The sequence below is a fragment of the Triplophysa rosa genome, linkage group LG5 (genome assembly GCF_024868665.1).
Source record: "Triplophysa rosa linkage group LG5, Trosa_1v2, whole genome shotgun sequence".
Taxonomy (NCBI): domain Eukaryota; kingdom Metazoa; phylum Chordata; class Actinopteri; order Cypriniformes; family Nemacheilidae; genus Triplophysa; species Triplophysa rosa.
The window spans coordinates 26,626,412-26,647,858 of NC_079894.1; the positions used below are offsets into that span (position 1 = coordinate 26,626,412).

The 21,447-nt window shown below is 46.1% G+C and overlaps 1 protein-coding gene across 1 annotated transcript in view; it reads left to right on the plus strand.

The window, feature by feature from the left end:
* Nucleotides 1-211: 211 nt before the first annotated feature.
* Nucleotides 212-21,447, plus strand: part of creb3l3b (cAMP responsive element binding protein 3-like 3b) — a 31,618-nt gene continuing 10,382 nt past the window's right edge. The window contains exons 1-8 of the mRNA XM_057334286.1: nt 212-331; nt 4,302-4,415; nt 10,983-11,256; nt 12,253-12,386; nt 14,024-14,134; nt 14,711-14,817; nt 16,089-16,157; nt 16,886-16,970. Coding sequence (XP_057190269.1) covers nt 311-331; nt 4,302-4,415; nt 10,983-11,256; nt 12,253-12,386; nt 14,024-14,134; nt 14,711-14,817; nt 16,089-16,157; nt 16,886-16,970 — 915 coding nt within the window. The 5' untranslated portion in view covers nt 212-310. The remainder of the gene's footprint in view (nt 332-4,301; nt 4,416-10,982; nt 11,257-12,252; nt 12,387-14,023; nt 14,135-14,710; nt 14,818-16,088; nt 16,158-16,885; nt 16,971-21,447) is intronic.

The following is a 21,447-nucleotide window of genomic DNA, read 5'->3' on the forward strand; positions in this document are numbered from 1 at the left end:
CTTGTTTTGATGAGATCAGCGTCAACTCCTTACTGATAAACGGCACATGAGCATTCTTTAACCTGTCAGTCAAAGCCCTCTGACCACTGCCAATCCAATTGAATCATGTTCCCATTATCTGGATTTTATCTACAGTTTCAACTTTGTCCCAGAACAGAGAGCTGTTTTGAAGAAACACACATACACACGCAGTGAAGAGAGAATCGTCCAGAGGAGAAGCACGGCATCCATACACCCTGTTTCCTCGGTGGATTTAATTATTTCATCTGTTTGTTTGTTTGTATTGCTGTAGGCTTCGAGTGCCTGGATCATGGCGCTTCTCTCAGACGGGGTGAAGTATTGTGTTTTCTCTGGTTTGACCCTTTGTGATGTTCATTGTTTGTGCCATGCTGAAATGAAGGTGTTCTGAGGAAATGAGGTTATTTTCAGGGAAATTATTTTTCTTGAAATGCTGGTTATTAATTTGAAGTATTCAATAAAAGATACATCTGAAAAGTATGTGGGCTACCTTAGGTCCAAAGTACCAGAGCCATGTCAAGAATTATTTATATGATAAGTTTTTACTGAATTATCTATTTGTTTAACGTTCTTAAACTAAGCAAAATGTAAGTGTCTCATAACTGAAAAGTACTAGAGGTTCTTCAGAAAGAGATTAGATGAAGTTCTCAGTTTCATTTGAGTATCAACTTGTTCTCCACTAAAATGACTTTGAAGAAATAAAAACAAAGAAAGGAGTCTGTTTAGAGTGTAGATCGTAGAGGTAAAATCATTTGGATTTGGGTAAATTTGATGAGAAATCTTTGAGTTCATATTGAGATCTTTGATAATAATGACTTTTGATTGCAGACTTGGCAAAACTGAGCTCAGTTTGTGAGATTGTTGAGATCTCTTCTGAAACTCTAAATTGAGTGACATTTTTGGCTCTTTTTTTCTCAAAATAAATATTTAAGACGCATTTTAAACTTTCCATTTGCTCACCATTTAATCTCATTGACGTCTATGGGAAATAATAGTGATTTTTCTTTTTTACGGCTTTCTGATTATGGCACAATGTTCCAGATTTTCCTGAGGATAATTTTAGTATTAAAAGAATTTGATGACAAATGTTCATATTGAAATATTTTGGCAAGTTGAGATGTTTCTTATATCTCTTTACTGAATCATATCTCCCTTTCATCTCTGTTTAATCTCAGCGCTCGTTCATTTAGACATTCGAGAACAATCTGCTTTTGAGATTTTTTCAGATGAGCTAGTGTATCTTCCGTACTTAAAACCTTGTGGACGTGACAACAAACAAAGATATGATAATGATCTTTTCCTAATTAGTCTGGTGGCACGATGCACAAATGATCAAGAATTTGGTTCTTCACTGAGTTTTCCATTAGGAACAGATGAAGCAGAGAAGTTCTGCGACTTTCCACTATTAGCCTGAAATGTCGTAATTACCCACAGCTGCTCAACCATGAGAAACGTTTGTCACGGCGACGGATTACTTTGCTATCCACAATCTTGATTTACTACAGCAATCATTTTATTCAAAGCTTTGATAATGGAGTTCTGGAGTTTTAAGATTGCGTCTGTGTGTATTTGTGTACGGTGTGTATTTATCTTAGATTTGTTTGGTGTCAAAGTGCAAATAAGTGTAATACTCAATTTCTTGAAAGGTTGATTAGCCGTGCCTGTGGTTTCGTGTGTTACTCCTTTGGGCAAAAGCACAAACCATATAAAACTTTGCTCGGATGAGATAAGCTTATCTCATTTTAGGAGAAATGAATCTGAAACGAATCTGCTTGGCTATAAGATAAGCGATGCCTCATTGTTACTGTTAGGACAAGAACGCGATTCACAAATGTAAAATATGACTTTGTCGTTGTTTAGAAATCTGTCCGAGATGCATAGAAACATTTCAATCACAGTGAACTAACCTTCACATCGCACAGCAATGCTTAAATATCCTAATGTAATTCTTAAAGGGACAGAGCACACAAACATGAAAATGTTTTACTTTTCTTCAATTGAACATAAAAGAAGATATTTTGAGAAATGTCTCGGTGGTTTGTGTTCATACAATGGATGTCAATGCGGTTGTTTGGTATCAATGTTTTTCAATATGTCTTCTTTTGTGTTCTGATTTCTGTTCAGCAGAAAGAAAGTCATACAGGTTTGGCATGACATGACAACGAGTGTAAATTATGTAAGAATTGTCATTTTTGTGTGAGCTATCCCTTTAACGACTGAAAATGTAAACAAATATGACGGATAACACATAAAACAGCGATTCTGAGCCAATGGCTTTCAACTGAACAGTTCAGATTCAACAGTCTGAGGTTTGACAGGGTAACAGCTCTCGGGCAGGGTTACTTTTTCTGTCAGAGAGAATCTTAACTCTTGGCTTTCAGCTAAAATACATCTAGAGGTTTTTCAGAGCATGATATTCTTTCTCATGTTTAGTTCTTTTCTGAATTTTTGAGTCTATAAATTCGGCAGAGCTGATGGGAAAGCTTGAAAGTTGAAGTTGTCTCGAGCTGAGTTTGAGCGGATTAATGTTCTTCCCTCTGACACACGACATATATAAAACATCTAAATGAGCAAAGTAAAACTGTCACTGCATCATCTCACTCGTGAGAGTTTGTGCTCATTATAACATGTGCATTGGCCTATCTCTCAAAAACAAACATGTTTGCACATGTACCATGTTTTCGTTATTTACACTGTCCAATCCCATCGTTTCTTGACACATCTGTGTTGAGTTTTTGTCAGCCGGGTCATAAGAGCCAATTGTGAGCATGTCGCAAACTGATAAGAGCGTGACATGGGTTTTCAGAGAACTACGAGCATTTTCTGTATTACAGCACTAACAATGGCGTCGCGGCATCTCAAATGAATACTTTATGATGGCACAACAGACCTGGCAAAACTTTAACAACCTGAGCAGCTTCTTAACTCATTCTTTAGGAAGGAAGTTTTCTATCAAGGCACAAACAAATGTTTAGAAGACAAACAAGAATTATTCTACATTTATTCAAGAGTTTCAAGTTTCTGGCCTGGGCACTTTACAATCGCTATGTGTACAATGATTCAATTACACTCCTATAAGACAATTTTATTGGTTAATAATGTAAAATCAACATCTTATGATGTTACAAATCTTTTAATGTGTTTTTATAAGTTCCTTTTTGTAAAATTGTCACCACCGTCTGTGAAATCCAGGCATGTTACATGATCTAATACGCCCTGTGCACAAGCGTAGCGACGAACTTCCGCTGTCGCCAGAAGTCGGAATGTCAGTTTCCGGTTTGCTCTCGCATCGTACAAAATATCAGTTTTGACAAGATGTCTTAAAGATCTGCCAAATATAATCAATAACGATGTACACCGCATCGTTGATGCCTGGTCCCCAGGTGATGCTGTTAACGTTGTCGGCACACCACATTAGATTAAACTACTTACCCTCGTAGTTGTGGATATAACTCGATATATAGAGCTTAAATCCTTTGTCCCGCTTGCTTGTTGGAGCAGGAGACCAGGCATCAATGATGCGGTGTACATCGTTAATTCTTATTTTTGGCAGATCTTGAAGACATCTTGTAAACACTGACATTTTGCGCGGTACGAGAGCAAACCGGAAACTGACATCCCGACTTCTGGCGACAGCGGAGAAACGTACTACAAAACTGCCCAGGCATAAATATCTAGAAACCATCTAAGATTTAAACTTCTTGCTAATGTGATTTTTCTCTTGAGGAAAAAATCTGACGTCCAACTTCTCCAGAATTGATTAATGATTAATCGCATCCAGGATAAAAGTCTGTGTTTACATAATATATGTCTGTGTACTGTGCATATTTCTTTTGTGTTTATAAACACATATACATACATGCGTGAATATTTAGGAAATATTTACATGTATTTATTTATATTTACCAATTATTTAAATTATATATAAATGTTTATTCATCTTTATATTTTTCTTAAATGTATGCATGTATGTGTTTTTATAAAAACAAAATAAGCACAGTACTTGCTTGACATTATACTGTAATATTTATATGCATTTATTATGTAAACACAAACTTTTATTCTGGATGCGATTAATCGCTATTAATTGTTTGACAGTCCTAATTTCAGAAGAGATCCAACAATTTCTCACACTGTGCTCAAAGATTTCAATATTAACAAACAATTTTACATCAAAGTCCTGCAAGCACAATCTATAGGTGAATTCTGTACTATAGGTGTGACTAGGTGAACATTTGAGCCATGTGTTTTTACGATTGTATTATTTTAATCTTCTCTCTCAGGGTTACTGGGGAATGGAGCTGCTGGACTTTCTGCTTGAGCAGCCTCATAGGAACGCTCATATGGAGAGCCATGGTGACCATGGCAACCCTGTGTGGACAATTGCAGAGCAAAGCGTGAGTAATGTGCTGTTTGTGACCGGAGTTCATCTGTAAAATGACAAGAAGAAGCTTCCTACCGAGTGCACACTTGCAATCTTTTATTTGTAGCTATTTTAACTGGGATAATTAAGCGACATCCTGAAAAGCTCTTCCTGCAAACACAGAGAGAAACACACACACACATCACCAGCTGAATCTGACCCAGATGCGTCTGTCAACCTCGTGCACTGTGTGTCACTATTGATGTGTTGATGCTGCAAGAAAATATTCTTAACTAAAACTTTTCACTTTGTTTTTCAGTAAAAAGGAAAGATCTTTTCTTTGTAATTTTCAGCCTGTGAAAGTTATGGTTACATGAGCATCAAAATTTGTAATGCTGTTCCAAAAACAAAACATGCTTGTTTTTGTAAAATGTCTACAAATGGTTCAATATTGTGAGAAACATACTTGCCAAGCATAAATATCTAGCCACTGAAATAATAACAAGCCTTAAAAACGTGAACTGCTAAGAACGTTTTACAAAAAGAAAAAATGAAAGATTTTTATATAGACATTTGTCTAACTATCTTACAGACTGAGAAAATTCTGGCATCAAAACTATGTATCTAAAAACGTCTCGGTTACGGTTGTAACCTCGGTTCCCTGATGGAGGGAACGAGACGTTGTGTCGAACCGACAGATGGGGTTCGTCCCTGAGAACCATTCGCTTCTGACTTCTTAGAAAAGGCCAATGAAAATTGGCGAATGAAATTTGCATGCCAGACTCCGCCCCCGGATATCCGGGTATAAAAGGGAGACAGCGTGCCTCATTCATTCACCTTAGTTCTGAGGAGCCTGAGACCTCTCATGACTGCTGCAGTGGACAGCACGTGTTGTGGCAAGGAGGACACAACGTCTCGTTCCCTCCATCAGGGAACCGAGGTTACAACCGTAACCGAGACGTTCCCTTTCTGTCGGTCTCTCGACGTTGTGTCGAACCGACAGATGGGGTTCCTATGGAAAACGCCATAACACTGTGCCCTGTCACAATCTCTAGCGAAGCGACGGTGACTGGCCTGGGCGTGTCAGCTGTGAGCGCTACCGCGAAATAGTAACCTACCAGTGGGTAGGTAGGGGGTCCCAGAGCTTTCTTGAAAGGTGGGAAGGCCCCTGCCTTCGGCCTCACAGGCGGCGGCCTTGTTTCTCTAACAGCGAGAAGCCGCCCGGTACCGTAAGGCCACTGGGCAAGCGCTACTTCCTCAAGTGGGGGATGCGCTATAGAGACCACTTCCTACCGCAGGGAGGAGTCTAGTGGAGATACCAACATGGTCTCACCGATAGGGGAGAGCTCATGGGAAGAAGTGCGGACTGAAGGAGTTAACCGCGAGGTGGAGGTCCACCTAAGGAGGTCATGGGTTTCCAAGGTGGGAACCAGCATGAGGATACATCAGACGGAACCGCCCAACTGGGGGGTTGCAACGTCTGGTAGCACTAGGTCCGGTTAGAGCTATGATGCGAATAACTCCGGATATACCCGGCCTAAGGGGCAGGGCTGCTCTGCCCAGCCTGCCCGCAGGAGGTGCTTGCTAGTGATGGATGGAGTGCCTGTTCTTCACCCAGTGGGGGAAGAAGGGAGGCTAGTAGTACGCTGACCCCCTTAGGAGAAAGGGGGTAAGGTACTGTCATAGGCGTACACCCTACCGGCCGCCAGTCTTGCCTGATGCCTGCAAGACTCGAGCCAATACCGGTTTTACGCGAAGGCTGTAGGACCTCGCGAAGGTGATGGGTGTAGCCCAACCCGCAGCTCTGCAGATGTCTGCCAGAGAGGCGCCTAGAGCCAGTGCCCATGAGGAGACTGTACTCTGTGTGGAGAGAGCTCTCACCCAGTGGGCTTAGGCGATCTTAGGACAGGTACGCCATAGTGACGGCGTCCATGATCCAATGCACCAATCACTGTTTGAGACAGCCCTCCCTGCTGATCTCCAAAACAGACAAAGAGCTGCTCAGAGCTTCTGCGGCTCTGTGTGCGGTCCAAGCAGAGGCGCAATGCGCGTACTGGACACAACACGGATGGGGTTGGGTCTTCCTCCCCGGTGGGGACCGCCTGTAAGTTCACCACCTGGTGTCTAGTGGGAGTGGTGGGAACTTTGGGCACGTAGCCGGGCCGGGGTCTCAGGATAGCGTGAGAATCACTGGGCCCGAGTTCTAGGCAATCTGTGGACACGGAGAATGCTTGTAGGTCCGCTACCCTCTTGAGCGACATCCAGAGAGCCGTCTTCATCGTGAGGTGAGAAAGAGCGGCATCTCCGAGGGGCTCCAGGACCGCATCAAGGTTGCAAGAGGGTACGGAGCGTGGGTGAGGTGGTAGCCTTCCCGCGCCCCTTAGGAACCAAATGATCAGGTTGTGCTGTCCTAGAGACTACCAGCAACTGGGTCGTGATGAGCGGCAACAGCGGCTACATACACGTTCAGTGTGGAAGGGGAGAGATTATTCTCGAGTCTCTGGGAGGACCGCACCCACTTGATCACTTCGAGAAGAGCACCAGGATGAGAAGAGGCACCACTATAGGCGTATAGTCGCCTAGTGGCCAGGGCCCTAGCCTGAGTAGTGGTCTTAACCGCCGCAGGGGTTAGGCCACTCAGGATCTCCTCGTTCCGTCCAGGGGCCAGACATGGAGGTTCCAGAGGTCTAGCCCGTGATGCCATAACGTGCCCTTCCCCTGGGAAAGCAGGTCCTTCGTCAGGGGAATCGGCCAGGTGGGAGCTGTCGTCAAGAGCATTAGCTCCGAGAACCAAGTCCGGTTGGGCCAGTATGGCGCAACTAGTACACTTGATGCTCCTCTTCCCTGACCTTGCACAGGGTCTGTGCAATGAGGCTCACTGGGGGAAAGACGTACTTCCGCTTGTCCCATGGCCAGCTGTGCACTAGAGCATCCGTGCCGAGGCAGGGAGTACCTTAGCGGGCAATGGGTGGTGTCCAGGGAGGCGAAGGGGTCTAACTGAGCCCGCCCAGACTGTACCCAATGAGCTGGCTGCGCGGGGGTGGAGTCGCCACTCTCCGCGAGGCGTCAACTGACGAGAGAGCACATCGGCTGTCTGGTTCATGTCGCCTGGGATGTGTGGCTCGCAGGGATCTGCTCACCTGCGGACTCCACAGGAGGAGGCGTCGGGCGAGTCGTGTTAGCTGCCGTAAGCGAACGCCACCCTGGCGGTAAAATACGCTACGGCAGTTGTGCTGTCCGACCGGACCAGCACGTGCTTGTTCTGCACGAGAGGTTGTTACCCCTTCAGTGCGGGTAGCACATCCAACAACTCTAGGCAATTTGATGTGCCTGCGCAGGCGGGGGCCCATCCATCGCCCCGACACTGCGTGCCCGTTGCACACGGCACCCCAACCCTGCAGGGAGGCGTCTGTCGACCCTGACGCGTCTCGACCTGCCCGAGAGGGACCCCCGTCCGTAGAAAGGTCATTGAAGACCAAGGGGTTAGGGTGCGTCAGCAGAAAAGCGTAATCACCATCCGCCTGCTGCCGGTGTGCCACGCTCTCCAGGGAACTCGACTCTGTAGCCAGTGTTGGAGCGGTCTCATGTGCATCAACCTGAGGGGTATCACCACCGTCGAGGATGCCATGTACCCAGGAGCCTCCTCCCGCTGACTGCTTGAAATATTCCAGGCAGTTCAACACTGACTGAGTGCAGTCGCGCTGTAATGGAGACAGAGTTGAGTTCCATACCAAAAAAGAGTATGCTCTGCACAGAGGAGAGCTTGCTCCTTTTCGGTTGACCTGTGGTCCCAATCGATCTAGGTGCCGAAGCACTAGGTCCCTGTGTGTACATAACAGATCTCACGAGTGTGTCAAATGAGCCAGTCGTCGAGATAGTTTAGTACCCGCACACCTCTCTCCCTGAGGGGAGTGAGGGCGGCTTCCACGATCTTCGTGAAGACTCGTGGGGACAGGGACAGACCGAAGGGGAGGACTCTGTACTAATATGCCTGACCCTCGAAAGCGAACCGTAGGAACGGGCGATGACGAGGGAGAATGAGACATGAGAGTAAGCGTCCTTCAGGTCGATTGCCATGAATCCATCTTGACATCTGACAGATGCCAGGATGCGCTTCTGCGTGAGCATCCTGAACGGCAGCTTGAGTAGGTGCCTGTTCAGGGTACGCAGATCTAGCGACCCCCGCTCTTTTGGGGACGATGAAGTACGGGCTGTAAAACCCGTTGAACATCTCGGCTAGAGGGACGAGCACGATCGCTTCCTCACCAGAGGGGTGGCGACCTCGGCCCGAAGCACGGGGCATCCTTGCCTCTGCTGAGGTTAAGAGGATGCCCCGAAACTTGGGCGGGCGTCCGGGGAGTTGGATCGCGTAGCCGAGATGGACCGTATCCCGTAGTCACCGTGACGGTTTGGGAAGCTCTTGTCAGGCTCCCAGGGACCGACAGGGAGGCTAGGGGTACGTTCTGCTTCATCGACCTCCCGGGGGTGGTTCGATGGCTGGCAGTACGGATCCCTCGCCGTGGGGGGGACCCCCGGGGAGGAGATCGGCTCTGCAGTTTTACCTGTCTGGCGAAGATGTAGCACAACGCACCATCGAATGAGAGTGCTTAGGCTGATGATTATCCTTGACATTGGGTCTTGCCGCAACGTCGAGCTGCCGAACACCGTCGTGTAGAGGGTGAGAGCGGCTGTGATAATACCCAGACGATGATGTGGCACAAAGCACCGTCGATTGAGAGTGCGTAGGCTGCTGATTATCCTCGACATTGGGTCTCGCCGTGACGCAACGTCGAGTTGCCGAACACCGTCGTGTAGAGGGTGAGAGCGGCTGTGATAAACGCCCAGAGAGGGAGAAAACTTTTAGAAATGGGCTGTTGGGACGGGGCAGGAACCGTTCCGGATCGACCACCAGCAAAGGAATGGCTGGAGTCGGGCCCGAAGGTATTCTCGATCTCCCTGGGGTCTCCCCATGAGGGCCGCTTTGGCTTTCGCCGTGGCTGCTGACGGGGTGGTGGTCTCCTCTTCGTTGTCTCGAAGAGGACCAGGGCTGCTGGGAAGCAGATGGTGCACGGGATCTCGGCGGCCAGAGGGCGGTCGAGTGGGGAGGACATACTTGATATCCTCTGTCTGCTCCCTAACTGTCGAACTCGACAGTGTCACCAAACAGCCCCCCCTTGCGAGATGGGTGCATCGAGAAAGCGGACTTTCTCAGTGTTACTCACCTGTGCAAGGTTCAGCCAGAGGTGTCTCTCCTGGACCACAAGTGTGGACATCGCCCGACCCAGGGCCCGCGCGATCACCTTGGTCGCCCGAGAGTGAGGTCAGTGAAGCCGCGGAGTTCCTGCATAAGCGCTGGGTCAGTCTTACCCTCGTGGAGCTCTCTCCGCGCATTGGCCTGCAGGAAGGCCATAGCGTGGAGAGAGGGGACAGCTTGGCCCGCAGCAGAGTAAGCTCTAGACACCTCAGATGCCGAAAAGCCTACGTGCTTTGGACGGGAGTCTAGGTCGAGCCCCTGGGGGACATCGACGTATCCTATACGTGATACGTCGTATTGTGTCCGATACGTGATTGAGGAATAAGACGGCGGACCGTCTCATGGGGAACGGTCAGATGAGCAAGACGAGGTGCGAACAGTCTGTGAGCCAGTGGCTGACGGATTAGCAGTGACAGTGCTTGCCGTAGCGGGCAGCAGGGCCGTAGTCCTGCCGTCACGGAATGGGAAGCAGACGAGGTGGTGACTGAGTCCCGTGGGAACACAGCCACCCGTGACACAATGTCTGAATCGTCAACCGCCCGCAGTGCGGGCAGGACGTATCCACAACATCTGCCCCAGCGTACTGGAAGCAGACATCATGTCCGTCCCCCTCCTCGATGAGTGTGTTGCACCCACGAGAACAGCGGGACATGCCACGCTGGAGAAATTTGCTCTTTTAGAGAAAAAACTCGAACACTTCTGGAACCGCCGAGACGCCCAGGGGAAGTCGCTGCAGGAAGGGACAGTCCTCTCCACCACGTGGTAGAGCCGGCAGTCTTGTAGCGAAGTCTGTTGATCATGAGCGAAGGCTCCGAAGATCAAAAGGTGAATGAATGAGGCACGCCGTCTCCCTTTTATACCCGGATATCCGGGGGCGGAGTCCGGCATGCAAATTTCATTCACCAATTTTCATTGGCCTTTTCTAAGAAGTCGGAAGCGATTGGTTCTCAGGGACGAACCCCATCTGTCGGTTCGACACAACGTCGAGAGACCGACAGAAAGGGAATCAGGGTTATGAATTTATCTTAATATTTGAGATATTTTCAAAGTCAAAGTTTTGACTCAGAAAACATTGTTTTTTGGTAAAGTGAATACATTAACTATAAAGTCAATTAAAATTGAGATTACATTTAACATAATGGCTTTAAAGAATTTACATTTCATTTCAAGATTATGTCGTACATTTAATTGCTTAACAAAATGCCAATTTATTAAGTTAAAATACACACATTTTAATGCAATTCTTCCTCAAAGTTCTCAATATTCAATGTTTGAATGTAAAACTCTTTAGTTTGATAGATAAGCTAGTTTTTAGAATTGTTGATGGTGACGTCTGTGTTCCCGCAGGCTCTGTCTCATGGTGAGGGTGCTGTCGGTAACTTCCTGGACTCCCTGTTGCATGCATCAGATGGCGTGTCGAACCCTTGCTCGCCCCTGTGGGTTCCCTCCCCCTGCGATAGCGGAATCAGTGACGACACACCGTCAGACCACCTGGACAGCCCCCTGCCGCCCAACCATGTCATCCTCCCTCACCAAGCATATCTTCATCCTCCTCATCAGCAGAGAGAGGAGCCCAGCGCACCCGCCGGCAACATGGAGACGGATTTCTCCATTGATCTGGGTGAGAATTCCCTCTTCCCGAACCATCAGACAACTCAATAGACTTTCAAAGCTTCAGAGTTCAAAGCAGCTGTTGAGGTAGTAAAGACGGGAGTCAGAATGAATCCCTATTTCTGAGCTCAGTAAGGGAAACCTGTGATCTTTCTGGGTCGCAGCAACAAACAAGTGTTTTACCGCAGTGCTCCACTACACTTTTCTGCCTCTAATGCAGGTCTGAGGTCACTAAAAGGCAGTAAATCGAAAAGCTGTGTTTGTCCTTGCTGCTGTGGCTTAAAGAGCACGTAAACATCATTTTCACGTATTAAACACGACGCTCTGTTGCTGCGCTGCAAATCCGTTAATAACAATCATTGGACTTCTAATTAAATCCAGTTGGATGCAAAATGTAATTGGACACAAGTATGATCACTCAACCTTGTCAAAGTCACGGCACAACGTCTTGAGGAATGTAAATTTTAACACCTACCGTTCTAACAACATCAGCGACACATTCAGTGATCCGTCTGTGAACAACTTTATTCGAAAGTAAAACCTCAAATGAAATCCACCTCTGCATAGTTCACCTAAATAAAAGTCCTTTCATCATTTATTCACACTCACGTGGTTCAAAACCTGTATGTGTCTCTTTATTCAGTGAAACACAGAAGATATTTTGAGAAATGTCTCGGTGGTTTTGTGTTTATACACTGGAAGTCAATAGTGTTTTTGGTTATTAACGTTCTTCAAAATATCTTCTTTTGTGTTCTGCAGACAAAAGAAAGTCATACAGGTTTGGAATGACATGAGGATGTCTAAGTGATGAAAGAATTCATTTTTGGGTGAATTAGACCTTTACCTTTAGTGATGTTACTTTTACATGCCGTGTGTCCTAGATTTTCACAGTGAGAGGCGTGTTGAGCCGGTTTACTTGAAATGATGTCCACCCTTTTCTAAGCCTAAGAATAAATTGACTTTTTATTGTATGTCTTGATTCTGTGTTTGTGTGTTATATGTGCAGGTGATTGGGAGGCTTGTCTATTCCCTGCCGGTCTGACAGACTCTCAGTGTATCACAACAGCGCCGAGAATTCAACCAAATCAAGCTTACCAGCTCAGTGTAAAAGACCTGCTGCTCTCCAACATCGGAGAACCAGTGAGTACTGAGAGACCAAGATAGAATCATGTCTTTTTTTACTGTATATTCAATGTATGTGTCTAATCTGTCTAATCTCTGACATCCAAATGGACTCTATTAACAACCATCTGGAGGAGCTGTGGAAATGTCAGATGATACTGGAGATGTTAAAAATGGGTTGAAACTGTCATTATATCTGTGGTCTCCCATGGTTTCAAAATCTTCATTTTGGCTGAAATATAAAGCAGAATAGCACTTCCAACCCCAGAATGCATTGTGGCCAGCAAAAAAACCCATCCAAATTGGCAAATGAGAGATATGTTAATTATTATGTAACAATATCAAAATCTCACTGTACGATAATATCTCGGTATAACGTCCACGGTGCGATATTTATTGCAATATTTATAATGACAAATGATGACTTGGATACGTGCCATAAGCATCTTCTTTTCTTTATCCTCTAATCATAACTGTTGCTCAGAGATATGAGTTACAGTATGAGATGGGTCAAATGACCTAAAATTCCTTTTATAAAATCAAATAATTGCACCAGATGGACCTTGCCAAAGGTAACATCTATAATTTTTCTAACATTCTCTATGTAAGACCTGTCGTTTCATACAGTCACATGACCACGATAATAGTGACACAATTTTGCTATTGCGATAACACGGTATCAATAATATTACGTCCCTATTGACCATACTTGAATTTCATTTAGTGCTGACCAGAGATGCACTGATATATCGGTCAATAAGTATCGGTCGATAAAAGCGATTTTTCACATCAGCTGCCGGCTGATGGTTTAAAAACAGCCGATGACAAGGGCCGATATATCGTGTCGTAAGAGGACAGGACAATGCAATTAATTTGTGCTCTGTATATAGAAAATGTTAAGAAACATTCAATATTAACAGTCATTATTTGAATTAATAACATTCAGAAAGTAAAGAAATATTAATTTCATCTGCAGAATCTATATTGATATCGGCAGATATCGCTCTGGGGTGCGTTTCCCGAACAACAACATAACTCGCTGGTTAACCACTACAGTACGATGCGTAGTTGGGGAAATTAACGATGTAGTTACGACCGAAGTAACTCTGTCGGAGATCAATTATTTGAACCAAGTTGGTTCAGTAATTTAGTTGATGGTGCCACATGGGTGGTGGAGTAATGACGTCTACTAATAAATACGTTCAGATCGAATTAATTACAAATTCTTGCAGTAAATAACATACATTGCCTTTAAAGGCTACTTTTGTTGTCCTATTTTTGTTATCTGTTGTTTTATATTTAATTCATTCATAAGTTTCCGCCCAGGGATTCCCCAGGGTCCTAGACCTCGCAGGATCATGCGCATTCGCAACAGTGCTTCTATTTTCTTGACAAACTAAAAGATGTAAAAATTGAATTTGTATATATTTCGAGTGATGGATATGGAATGCATTGCATGTTGCTTGCTTGCTTTGATCAAAAGCATGATGCATGTAAGTCTACATGTCATAATAATAAGGAACGATGCTTCTGACCACAGCTTTAGACCTGTAGTTCCAACCACCCAACTTTGCGATGCTGCTTGCGATTGATCGTTGGATCACAATGTATTTTTGAATGCTAGAAATGTGTAATGTGTGTGTTTGTGTGTTCAGTCCAATGCTCCATCCCAGCAATCGCAGCAAGAGCTTATTCTCAGCGAGGACGAGAAGAAACTTTTAGCCAAAGAAGGAGTCAGTCTTTCCAGCCAGATGCCTCTAAACAAGGTAAAAACGCGCATGTGTGATATTGAGCAAGGGAAGAGGGGATATCATAACCTCACGTGGTCAAGCACACATAAAATCAGCCTCTTCGTGTCCTCCGTGTGTCACGTCTCTGTTGGAGGCGAATCAGACAGACAGAAGAGGCTTTCAAACAGACCGAGATGAATGAAGAGACTGATTAAAGGAAGTTTTCATCAGAATAACACCTTCAGTACTTTCATCCTAAAATAATATTTTGCTTTTTTGCTTTCTCCTCGTGTAAAGGGTAATGATGGTGATTAGGCCGATGTGATTTCGATTCACGTGGTGTCTGCTGTCTCAGACCTTTTCAGATCAAATCTAACCCTGTTGAAAAAACCAGAATATGCTGGTTTGTTATGTTTTGATATTGGTTTGCTGGTTTAAGCTGGTCATGTGCTGGTCCATAGCTGGTTTAAACTGGTCAAACCAGCATCAAAACATACCTAACCCAGCATATGCTGGTTTTTTCAACAGGGACATCCTATTAATAACAGATTTGTATCAAAATACTGATTACAAGATGAGAATTAACTTTCTCCCCTGTCATGCTTTTACTAGTATGAAGAAAAGATTTTGAAGAAGATCCGGAGGAAGATCCGGAACAAGCAGTCGGCGCAGGAAAGTCGTAAGAAAAAGAAGGAATATGTGGATGGACTCGAGGACAGGTGAACACGTGCACAAAAGCACATATACTGCCCGAAACAGTGTATTTGTAGATGGGGTTTTAACCATCTAATGTATGAATTTCAAAAGAATTTCCGCTTAAAAGCATTTGTTCTCTTTTTTTTAAATAATAAGACAACAGATCATATATCAGTTTTGACTGTAATGTACCTGACTTTGAACAATAAATGCATGAACTTCAGCCGCCCTGTTAAATAAACAGAGGTGGATTCTGCCCGAACGCATATACAACATCAAAGAAAAACTCATTATTAAGTTGACTTGAACAAGTTGAAATTGAGGTCGAAAGTCATTAAATATCCAAGCTCGGACTTATCATAACTTGTGATCAAAGGAATGAAATATCCTCCGGGAAAACTATTTAGAACACACTAACTCACAAAATTCAGGCATGAAATTACCCTTAAGGGACGAAGCGCTGGGTTTATCTGTCCAGAGGACAAACTCATTTCAGCGAGACGTCCATTCATCATGCAATCAGAAAAAAGTGCCACAGTCATTTTACCGCCGCTGGTGTCACATGGATTGACATCAGCAGGAACGTAGACACTTTTATCCAATCCCCTTAAGGTACAAATGAAACAATACATACAAAATCCCTTCAGGCTTATGAGTTTTACTTTATTTTACTAACTAACTTCATTTAAGAGCTTTGAATCTTCACTTGCCTCGCAAATCGATTCGATTACGATTCAGAGGGTCACTTGTCCTTTAAATGTTAATGTTTTATATTAATAAAACAAACAATTGAAACTCTTCAGATTTAAACAAATAGGTGGTGAAAAGAGAGTCTGTCTCTCTTTACTCTCTATCAGACTCAACTTTTCGCGGCGCTTCATGGTTTTGACGCACTGCATTGACAGTGTTGAATTGGCACTTTACAATTAAAACAACTTTCAATACCTTTAAACACCAGTCCAAGTTCAGAAATATAGGAGAATGTGATTTATGCAGCCTACACGCAGCTTACTGCGCAAACACTAGAGAGAGAAAAAAGCAACAGTTATAAATTAAATATCAAGACAGAAGTACTTAAATAACTGTTGGCATGTATATTTAATGGCATTTATAATAATCAAATATTTGTTTTTATGCATCGATGCAGTAATCCTTCGTATAATGTGATGCATTCAAAAAAAAAATCAAGTATATCACAGATTTTTCCTCTAGAGTTGTATAGACTTTGTGGGGGTTGATGACGTTTGTTGGTCAAATGTATCTTTATGATTAACTGCATTCTTTTCTCATGTAGGATGGCTGCATGCACCACACAAAATCTGGAACTACAGAAAAAAGTCTTTCAGCTGGAAAAGACCAACGTGTACGTCTCATTTACCATTACAGAAATTTTAAAAGATCATTTTATGCAACCAGCATTTTTCTGTCCGTCTTCAATTATTCTACAGCCTCTTTAGTGCATTCTAAAATCATCTAATCACCATGTTGTGTAGTTAAAACAAAAAAGCGGTACATTGTAACTTACTAAACCATCTGGATATTTTTAAAACATTCTGCAGGTGTTTGTGTAACAGCCGTCTCCTCTTAAAGCACTTTACACCTCCAAAGTTCACAACTAGTGGATGTATTTTCTTATATATATTTTCCTAGATTTTTTTAAATCATTTGATATATTGTTGCTTACCTTCTGAAACCTCGGGTGTCCTAATTCGCTGTTTTTCAGGGAATGGAAAAAAACATTGTAACTTTTTTAATGATTAAATACTTGACAAGCACTTTTCTTAGATATTTGCAAAACCCAGTGACAAACATGAAGGGTTACTGATGATAATAATTTTTGGAAAAAAAATTAAAAGCACGAAATTTGGAGATAGGGGGTTGCTAAAGGACAGCAGTGATATAAATAAATTACAATATATTTAATAATACATAAGGAATTGCTGCTTCTTATATATTGAAAAATACAAGTACTTGGTTTGAATGTATGATTTAATATATTGCATTATATTTCTTAAGTATATTCTCATATATTGTTGTTTTGTAAGGGTTTTGATCACATTCACAGAGTATCGGTCTGTGTCTCTCTGCCAGGTCTCTGATGGAGCAGTTACGTCGACTGCAGGCACTGGTGATGAACAGTTCCTGTAAACCTGCTCAAACTGGCACCTGTATCCTGGTAAGACGACAAGAGAAAAAGAGCTTTGAAAAGAGAGAGAGACAGATGAACAGACAGACCGGCCAGTGCTGTGAATGTGCCAACAGGCGCAGTGCTTTTGTAACTGAACCACAAATCAAAGGAAATGTTCAAAGGAAACAGTTGGAACACCTAGAAAGCGATACGTGAACAAAAAGGAATAAACAGAAAGTGTAGTGACTCATTGACAAGAGAAAAGAGACATGAGGACTTTTTCATCATTACTTGCAATCAGGGGCGGATTAAGGTGGTCAGGGGCCCCTAGGCTGCTCTTTGGGTGAGGCCCCCCTTAGGTGGCTTTCAGGTGCCTTTCACACTTGCAGTTTAGTTCGGAACGGAGTACGGTTTGCATGAAAAGCCGCTAATGTAAAAGCTGTCACGTGAACTCAGGTGCGCACCAGGATACCAAACCCTGCCCATGCGCTTTAGCCGATTATAATGTATTCATTAAAACGTCTTGGTTACGGATGTAACCTCAGTTCCTTGATGGAGGGGACGAGACGTTGTGTTGAGCCGACAGATGGGGTTCGTCCCTGAGAACCAATCGCTTCTGACTTCTTAGAAAAGGCCAATGAAATTGGCGAATGAAATTTGCATGCCGGACTCCGCCCCCAGATATCCGGGTATAAAATTCACCTTTGTTCTGAGGAGCCAGAGACCTCTCACGACTGCTGCAGGGGGCAGCACGTGTTGTGGCAAGAAGGACACAACGTCTCATTCCCTCCATCAGGGAACTGAAGTTACATCCGTAACCAAGACGTTCCCTTTCTGTCGGTCTCTCGACGTTGTGTCGAGCCGACAGATGGGGTTCCTATGGAAAACGCCACAACACTGTGCCCTTTCACAATCTCTAGTGAAGCGACGGTGACTGACCTGGGCGTGTCAGCAGTGAGCGCTACCGCGAAATTGTAACCTACCAGTGGGTAGGTAGGGGGTCCCAGAGCTTTTCTTGAAAGGTGGGAAGGCCCCTGCCTTCGGCCTCACAGGCGGCGGCCATGTTTCTCCAACAGCGAGAAGCTGCCTGGAACCGTAAGGCCACTGGGTAAGCGCTAGTTCCTCAAATGGGGGATGCGCTACAGAGACCACTTCCTACCGCAGGGAGGAGTTTAGTGGAGATACCAACATGGTCTCACCGTTAGGTAAGAACTCATGGGAGGAAAGTGCGGACTGAAGGAGTTAACCACAAGGTGGAGGTCCACCTAGGGAAGGTCATGGGTTACCAAGGTGGGAACCAATTATGAGGATACATCAGACGGAACCGCCCTGCTGGGGGGTTACAACGTCCGGAAGCACTAGGTACGGTTAGAGCTATGTTGTGGATAACTCAGTTGGTACCCGGCCTAAGGGGCAGGGCTGCTCTGCCCAGCCCGCCCGCAGGAGGTGCTTGCTTAGTGATGGATGGAGTGCCTGTTCTTCACCCAGTGGGGGAAGAAGGGAGGCTAGTTTAGTACGCCGACCCCCCTAGAAGAAAGGGGGGGAAGGTACTGTCATAGGCGTATACCCTACGGGCTGCCGGTCTTGCCTGATGCCTGCAAGACTCGAGCTGATACCGGTTTACGCGGAGGCTGTAAGACCTCGCGAAGGTGATGGGTGTAGCCTAACCCGCAGCTCTGCAGATGTCTGCCAGAGAGGCGCCTCAAGCCAGTGCCCACGAGGAGGCTATACTCCGTGTGGAGAGAGCTCTCACCCAGTGGGCACGGGCGATCTTAGGACAGGTACGCCATAGTGACGGCGTCCATGATCCAGTGCGCCAATCTCTGTTTGAGACAGCCCTCCCTGCTGATCTCCAAAACAGACAAAGAGCTCCTCAGAGCTCCTGCGGCTCTGCGTGCGGTCCAAGCAGAGGCGCAATGCGCGTACTGGACACAACACGGATGGCGTTGGGTCTTCCTCCCCGGTGGGGAGCGCCTGTAAGTTCACCACCTGGTGTCTAGGGGGAGTGGTGGGAACTTTGGGCACGTAGCCGGGCCGGGGTCTGAGGATAGCGTGAGAATCACCGGGCCCGAGTTCTAGGCAATCTGTGGCCACGGATAATGCTTGTAGGTCCGCTACCCTCTTGAGCGCCATCCGGAGAGCCGTCTTCATCGTGAGGTGAGAAAGAGCGGCATCTCCGAGGGGCTCCAGGACCGCATCAAGGTCACAAAAGGGTACGGAGCGCGGGTGAGGCGGTAGCCTTCCCGCGCCCCTTAGGAACCTAATGATCAGGTTGTGCTGTCCTAGAGACTTACCAGCAACTGGGTCGCGATGAGCGGCAATGGCGGCTAAATACACTTTCAGTGTGGAAGGGGAGAGATTACTCTCGAGTCTCTAGAAGGACAGCACGTTCCCGATCGAGCAACTCCGCGGGTCTTCTCTTCGAGAAGAGCACCAGGATGAGAAGAGGCACCACTTACAGGCGTATAGCCGCCTAGTGGCCAGGGCCCTAGCCTGAGTGATGGTCTTAACCGCCGCAGCGGGTAGGCCACTCAGGATCTCCTTGTCCCGTCCAGGGACCAGACATGGAGGTTCCAGAGGTCTGGCCTGAGATGCCATAAAGTGCCCTTCCCCTGGGAAAGCAGGTCCTTCGTCAGGGGAATCGGCCAGGGAGAGTCAAGAGCATTAGCTCCGAGAACCAAGTCCGGTTGGGCCAGTATGGCGCAACTAGTACACTTGATGCTCCTCTTCCCTGACCTTGCACAGGGTCTGTGCAATGAGGCTCACTGGCGGGAAGGTGTCTACCTGAGCCCGCCCGAACTGTACCCAATGAGCTGGACTGCGCGGGGGTGGAGTCGCCACTCTCCGCGAGGCGTCAACTGACGAGAGAGCGCATCGGCTGTCTGGTTCAGGTCACCTGGGATATGTGTGGCTCGCAGGGATCTGCTCACCTGCGGACTCCACATGAGGAGGCATCGGGCGAGTCGTCTTAGCTGCCGTGAGTGAACGCCACCCTGGCGGTTGATATACGCTATGGCAGTTGTGCTGTCCGACCGGACCAGCACATGCTTGTCCTGCACGAGAGGTTGTAGCCCCTTCAGTGCTAGTAGCACATCCAACAACTCTAGGCAGTTGATATGCCTGCTCAGACGGGGGCCCGTCCATCGCCCCGACACTGCGTGCCCATTGCACACGGCACCCCAACCCTGCAGGGTGGCATCTGTCATCACCACGACGCGCCTCGTCACCTGCCTGAGAGGGACCCCTGTCCGTAGAAAGGTCATTGAAGACCAAAGGGTTAGGGTGCGTTGGCAGAGAGGCGTAATCACCATCCACCTGCTGCCGGTGTGCCACGCTCTCCAGGGAACTCGACTCTGTAGCCAGTGTTGGAGCGGTCTCATGTGCATCAACCCGAGGGGTATCACCACCACCGAGGATGCCATGTGCCCAGGAGCCTCTGAATTTGTTTCAGGGGGACCGCTGACTGCTTGAAATATTCCAGGCAGTTCAACACTGACTGAGCGCTTTTTGTAGTCAGTCACGCTGTAATGGAGACAGAGTTGAGTTCCATACCACGAAAGAGGATGCTCTGCACAGGGGAGAGATTGCTCTTTTCTCGGTTGACCTGTGGTCCCAATCAATCTAGGTGCCGAAGCACTAGGTCCCTGTGTTTACATAACAGATCTCGCGAGTGTGTCAAAATGAGCCAGTCGTCGAGATAGTTTAGTACCCGTACACCTCTCTTCCTGAGGGGAGTGAGGGCGGCTTCCACGATCTTCGTGAAGACTCGTGGGGACAGGGACAGACCGAAAAGGAGGACTCTGTACTAATATGCCCGACCCTCGAAAGCGAACCGTAGGAACGGGCAATGACGAGGGAGAATCGAGACATGAAAGTAAGCGTCCTTCAGGTCGATTGCCATGAACCAATCTTGACATCTGGTAGATGCCAGGATGCGCTTCTGCATGAGCATCCTGAACGGCAGCTTGAGTAGTTGCATGTTCAGGGTACGCAGATCTAGCAACCCCCCTTTTTGGGGACGATGAAGTATGGGCTGTAAAGCCCGTTGAACATCTCGGCTAGAGGGACGAGCACGATCGCTTCCTCTCCAGAGGGGTGGCAACCTCAGCCCAAAGCACGGGAGCATCCTTGCCTCTGACTGAGGTTTGAGAGGATGCCCCGAAACCTGGGCGGGCGTCTGGGGAGTTGGACCGCGTAGCCGAGATGGATCGTATCCCGTAGTCACCGTGACGGTTTGGGAAGCCTTGTCAGGTGGCTGTGCGTTAATCCGCGTTTGCCTGCAATTATCAATTTACCAACACATCATAAACCCTCGAGACAGGTTGAAGGGCATTACATCCCACGAATGAGAATTAAAGAGATTAAGAGGGATATTTCACTCAAAAAAAAAAAAAACATTTATCATTTATTCAAACTGTGAGACAAATTTTCCAAGATATTCAGAAATCTCAATGTGAACTCGCAAGTGAAAAAAACATGATCACTGTTTTGATCAGATGTTGCTCTTTCATGTCTCAGGGAGATT